The 6,000-nt window shown below is 39.1% G+C and overlaps 1 protein-coding gene across 1 annotated transcript in view; it reads left to right on the top strand.

Moving 5' to 3' along the window:
- The window catches only part of Pus1 (Pseudouridine synthase 1), a 137,242-nt gene extending 134,740 nt beyond the window's left edge, over positions 1-2,502 (top strand). Inside the window, exon 7 of the mRNA XM_067147454.2 lies at positions 2,200-2,502. Within this exon, the coding sequence (XP_067003555.1) occupies positions 2,200-2,425 (226 nt within the window). The 3' untranslated portion in view covers positions 2,426-2,502. The remainder of the gene's footprint in view (positions 1-2,199) is intronic.
- Positions 2,503-6,000: the final 3,498 nt, after the last annotated feature.

A 6,000-nucleotide genomic window follows, 5' to 3' on the forward strand; every position in this document is an offset into this window, starting at 1 on the left:
GATATGATATGAAATGATGCGATAGGATATGAAAGTGAGCATTTCTTAAATTAAAGCGGTTTTGGTAGGGAAGAAACCTGTGGGTCCAAAAACATGGCACTGATACATTTTACGTCTGTTTGGAATTCAGTGTACTACAGGAAATTAAAGGCATTATATAGACAGTCAGGCCGCAGTGAGAATATGAGGGTGAGTCAATAAATAAGTCGCAAAACTGAATTGGGGCAAAAATGATCAAAGTAACTTTCTGACATTTATTTCACTTTTCAACATATTCATTCTGTACATTCAGGCACATATCCCATCTCTTTACAAGTTCTTGAAAGCCAGCAGTAAAGAAGTCCCGTGGTTGCTGTCGCAGCCAACGTGTAACCTCATAGATTATGGCATCATCTGTATCAAAATAACGGCCACCCAAATGATTTTTTTGGGGCCCAAACAGATGAAAATCACTGGGGACTAAGTTAGGACTGTATGGTGGATATTCCAAGCGTTCTCTGCAGGACGACCAGGACGCTCCCCATCTCTGATGCTTTTCCTTCCATGGTTAAACTTCTGGATCCAATTGAACACAGCTTTCCGTGAGGAACAGTTTTCACCATAGACGGGATGCATTTTGCGATGCACTTCTTCTGTGAACAGTCCTTTGGCCCACAAAAAACCGCACAACTGCGCGCTGTTCTTCTCGTATACAGTCATAGAACACATGTGCCATCGTGCACTAACAGCCCTGACTGACTGAGTGCCTGCGAGATGTCGTACGACAAGCATACATATGCTGCCATCTGCTGGCAAAACTTGCGCGCGTAATTTAGAATGGTATAAAGCACACACATGTTAGTGACTTATTTATTGACTCACCCTCGTATATGGTAGAATGAGCTCTCGGTTCACAGTAGTTACAGTGGTTAGGGAAGGGTATACTCTTCTACCTTTGTTGTTCATAGTATACATGGATCATTTACTGAAAGGTATAAAATGACAACAGGAGGGGGATTCAGTTGGGTGAAGGTGTAGCAAGCAGTTTGGCCTATGTCATCTTTGTCTTAATGGTGAGTTGTGCTGGAGTTGGAAAAGAGGTGCAGTGATTATGATATGGAAATGAGCATTTCTTAGATTAAAATGGTTTTGGTAGGGAAGAAACCTAATATGATTGAATGCCAGGTTAAGGAACACAAAACTGGAACAAGTGGATCATTTCAAGTACTTAAGATTTGGATCCTCCCAGGATGGTAGTAAATTAAGTGAAAATGAATCAAGTTGCAACAAAGCTAATGCAATGAGCTTGATGTTGCAATCAACAGAATTCTGTAAGAAAGAAATGAGCACTCGCACAAAACTACCTTTACATCAGTGTTTTCCGACCAACTTTTCTGTATGAGAGTGAAAGTTGGGCTGACTCAGATAGCTTGTTCATTAAAAGTAACAGACACAAAAATAGTTGGAATGCTTACTGGTACAAATAGGTGGGAACAGTGGCAGGAAAGTACTCAAAATGAAGGTGTATTTATTAACCAGCTTCAGTGGGGTGGTGGTGATAGTAGGGGTGGGGGGAATGTGAGGTTACTTGGAAGAATAATGGCCTTGGTCATGGAGCGTAAGAGAAATAGAAGACGAAGACAACAATAGTTAGACTCAGTTTTTAATTATCTGATGATGAGAGATGTCATGAAGCCATAGTGCTAATTGCAAATCGAGGATTGTGGAGGCACATTTAATTCACGGAGGCTTGCAGACTGAAAACAGTCTATAAGAAAGCTGGACGGACACACAAAGAGCTGCGTATCTGTGGTAGATATGGCTGTTGTTTCTCTCCATTGCTTTCAGCTGTGCAGAAGTATCAGATTACCTCATTCTGGTTGGGTAATATTACAAATTCCTTCTGTCAATTTTTCATATGCCATCCTTGCAACCTCTGAAGGATTCCATCCCCATTTTGATGAATGCAATGTTAGTCTCTTATCTGACATGGTTGCACCAGTGGTACAGCTATCTGCTTCTCAGGAACACACAAGTCTCCCACTGTGATATGCTCGTGTGATTCACAGGAGATTATATTTTTAAAAAATATAATATATAATATAATATATATATATAATATAAAAAAATATTAAAATTATGTTTGTATTTCTGTAATTGGTAACTTAGATTAAATTATTATTCTCAACACTTATTTTTTCCTTGACAGTTGTTTATCAGAATGTATAATTGGCTACTTACACTTCCATTCCATAGTTATGATGTGCGTGACAGTTCAGTGTCTGGTCTGCCTCAAGCCACATCCGATGACGAAGATGATGACGAAGTTCCACCCACATCTGTTGATAACGTGAAGAATGACGGTAGTGTGGGAGATAAGAACAATGATGATAAAAGAAATACCATTTTAAATGGTGATACCTCTGCACCTCCATCCTCCAACTAAGACAGTGCAGCTTTAGCTGTTTGTAGAATAATGTAATTTTATATATTTAAAAATAAATGTTTATTTTCTTTTGTTAATTATTGTCCATCTTCTTTTGGTTCTGAAGTGATTATTGCCCATCTTACCTTGTAGTATATGGAATTCTTGGTGTAGAGCTACTACACTGCTATCCAAAAAAAATATCCCCACTCTTATTTTGCATCGTAATGAACAGGTAAGGTATGTTTAAACAACATTCGTGGTGATAATGATAAGTTTTATTGAATGAAATTAATATTTGGTACAATGAGTTTAATTTTACCTCAAAAATATCAACAGTTTAATATTCAGCTTATTTCCCACGGGCTTTCTTGAGAGACTGAATCCTCCTTGGCATTGAGTGAACCAACTTTCACACAATGCAGGCTCAGACATGAACGATCTCTATCAGCTCAATTTTGGATGCACAGCAATACTTACAAAACTTTTTTGACATTATTGACCAGAGATTCTCAATGGGGTTCATGCCTGGGAAGTTTGCTGGCCACCATAGTCTCTGAAAGTTCAGAGTAGCCAAACATTGTTGTGCAACCCCTGATCCGTGGCAACTGGCATTGTCGTTTTGAAGAATAAACGGCCCAAGGTTTCTACCACTGAAATGATCCTAGCTGTGTTCATTACTTCCTTTTCAGTGATTTTGCAGTATTCCACACCATTGATTGTACCTGTACATATCTTGATCCTTCCAACCCCTTTTGATCAAAAACACCCCACACCATAACACTTTCAGGGAACTTTTTTGTTTGATAAACGCACTCATTGTTCAGTTCTTTCCTTGTCTGAATCCAGAGTTTCAACCCTGAATCACTACCATACTCATTAAACTTCTTTTCGTCGGAGAATATCACCCTGTCCCAGTCTTCTGCAGTCCAGTCCTTGTACATGTTTACAAACTGAATCCTGCCTGTGATGTGTTTCTTAGTCAGCATAGGTTTCTTCTTGGGAGTCTTCTTCTTAATATTCATCTCTGAAAGTCACCTGAGCACTGTTTGATGTGAAATACTCTGCTGAAAGTCTTGCTAAATTTTGAAGGCAATCTGGGGTGAACTCATCTTCCTTTCTCTCTTTACCAATAGTTTTATTGACCTGCACAGTCAGGGACTTGTGCTCTTCTTACGACCACATCTGTGTCGTCAGCTAGACACTCCAGACTCACTCTGCTTTTCAAAAATGTTTTCCACTGTTTTGTGATCAATGAAGAATTTTCTCGCAATTTCTCGATTTGATATTCCTTCATTTATGAGGGCTAAACCATTCCCTGCTTTCTCGGTGAAATATCCTTCTTTCTTCCCACAACCGTTGACAAGTATTTGAAACCATAGCAACGTAAGAAAAATGTTTTTAAACAACAGTTAATACTCACTGTCAACTGTTGTCACTCCTGATCAAGAAAAGAAGTCCTTGAAGTCCTTTCCACACTACAGCAACTGCTAGCAGGCACAAAGTGGCACAAGAGAGTACTCTTACGCTATCTAGTGGTATAATAAGTTACAGGCAAAGGCGCTCTTTTCAAATTTTAAGTTCAAGCTCTTAAGCCTTTAGGCTTTTTCAATCATGAAATCATCAGCGTTTCGCCCCAGTGCAGCAGCGGGCTCATCAGTTGGAATGCTGCACCTTTCCAAGATGCTGGCACTAGTACGCCGTTGAGACAGCACTGCAAGCCTCCTATGTAGGACAGTGCAGTGACTGTGCACTAGGGGAAGCATGTGCCTTCACTTGTATAAATGCCTGCCTGCCTTTGGCATTGTCCTACATAGAAGGCTGGCAGTGGTGTCTCAACGTCGTACTAGCACCAGCGTCTTGGAAAGATGCACGCTGGTAATTTCACGATTGAAAGAGCCTAAAGACTTAAGAGCTCGTATGTTTTAACATTTGCAATTGATGAAATTAAATTATGGATTCCTTCTAGGAACCTTTTTTGTAAATATTATAAGTTGATTAATTAAATCGATCTTGTCAACCAAAATGTTCAATTTTGTTGGGTTCACCGTATATCTAGTTTTAAGTCCAGCATACTAAATTCTCGTAAGAAAAATAATATTTGAAATAATTTGATAAATGCTTTTGACTAATATAGAGTTGTACGAATCTGAATAATCAAGTGAAAAATGAAAATCTTAGGATACAACGAAGTGGGGATATTTTTTTGGACTGCAGTGTATTGCCTGTTTGTCTTTATAGTCTTTCCTCAATTGATTTTGTGATATGCTACACTTGTTATTTCTCAGGTTGTACCTGTACAGCTTTTTCATTACAGATGATACGGATTCCAGCATGTGAGCTGTGCAAGCCTCTGGGAACAAAATGAGGAGGTGGTTAATTCTCTATTCACAGCACAGCAGCTTTTCATTCCACAAATCATTATATAGCCTACACTATGTTTAAATGCCATCTCCTTGATGATCTGTCCTCAGATATTGACATAACATAGTTCCAACATTTAAGCAGACTCATACACACTGTTTGCTCCAGTAATTTTTTTTCTTATACGATTATTTGTAATTCGGTGTTATGTTGTTGCTGATCCTAAATAAAAATAAATACATACATAAATAAAAAATCATCATCATTTGGAGCAGTTTCCAACCACAGGCTGGGTCTGCTTTCCGATCATTTTCTGTCCATCCACCACTTTTCTTCTCTCACTCTCGTCCAGTTCCCTCCCCTTGCCTTGATGCTCTTCTTTACATCTTTCAGCCATCTATCCCTCGGTCTTCCTCTAGGTCTCTGTCCCTTCAACTCCATTTCTAACACCTTTCTTGGTACCGGTATCCTTTCTTCTCCCATGTCCTTACCACTGCAGCCTTGATTTTTCTATCTTTTCCTGTAGGGGTACCTTGTTTACCATCTCCTGAATTCCCTCATTTCTTACTCTGTCCATTCTTGTTAAACCTACTCGACACCTTTGAAACTTCATTTCCACTGCTTGTATTCTACTTTTATCCCTCTCCTTCATCATCCACACTTCTGATCCATATGTCAAAATGGGCACAAAATAAGTCTTGTAGATAATTCCTTTACATCTCTGTGGTATATCCCTGTTCCATATCAATCATCTTACACTCTTAAAGAATCCATTTGCACACCTCCCTCTTTCATTGATTTCCATCCTGTTTCCTCTGTTTTCTTCAATTACACTTCCCAGGTATTTGAAGCTTTCAACTCTTTTCAACTGCTCCCCTCCTAATGTCGTGCCATTATACACTCGGTTCTTGTTTCTTGTCGTTACCAGCACTTCACGCTTTTGTGCTGAGATCTTCATTCCATAATATAACACAACTTCCTCCCATATATTGAGCTGTTCCTGCACTTCACTCTCATGGTTTCCCCGTATTAGATGATCATCTGCAAACAACACTGCTTTCATTCTTCTCTCACCAAATGTCTGTGCTACCTTTTGTATTATATCATCCATCACCACTATAAATAGTAAAGGTGAGAGGGCACTTCCTTGCTTTACACCATTTGTTAACGTAAGCCACCCAGTTTCACTCTTGTCACTATCTGTTCATTTACTGCTTTTACTCTTATAGTTT

This window comes from Anabrus simplex, chromosome 5, assembly GCF_040414725.1.
Source record: "Anabrus simplex isolate iqAnaSimp1 chromosome 5, ASM4041472v1, whole genome shotgun sequence".
NCBI classification, from domain to species: Eukaryota; Metazoa; Arthropoda; class Insecta; order Orthoptera; family Tettigoniidae; genus Anabrus; species Anabrus simplex.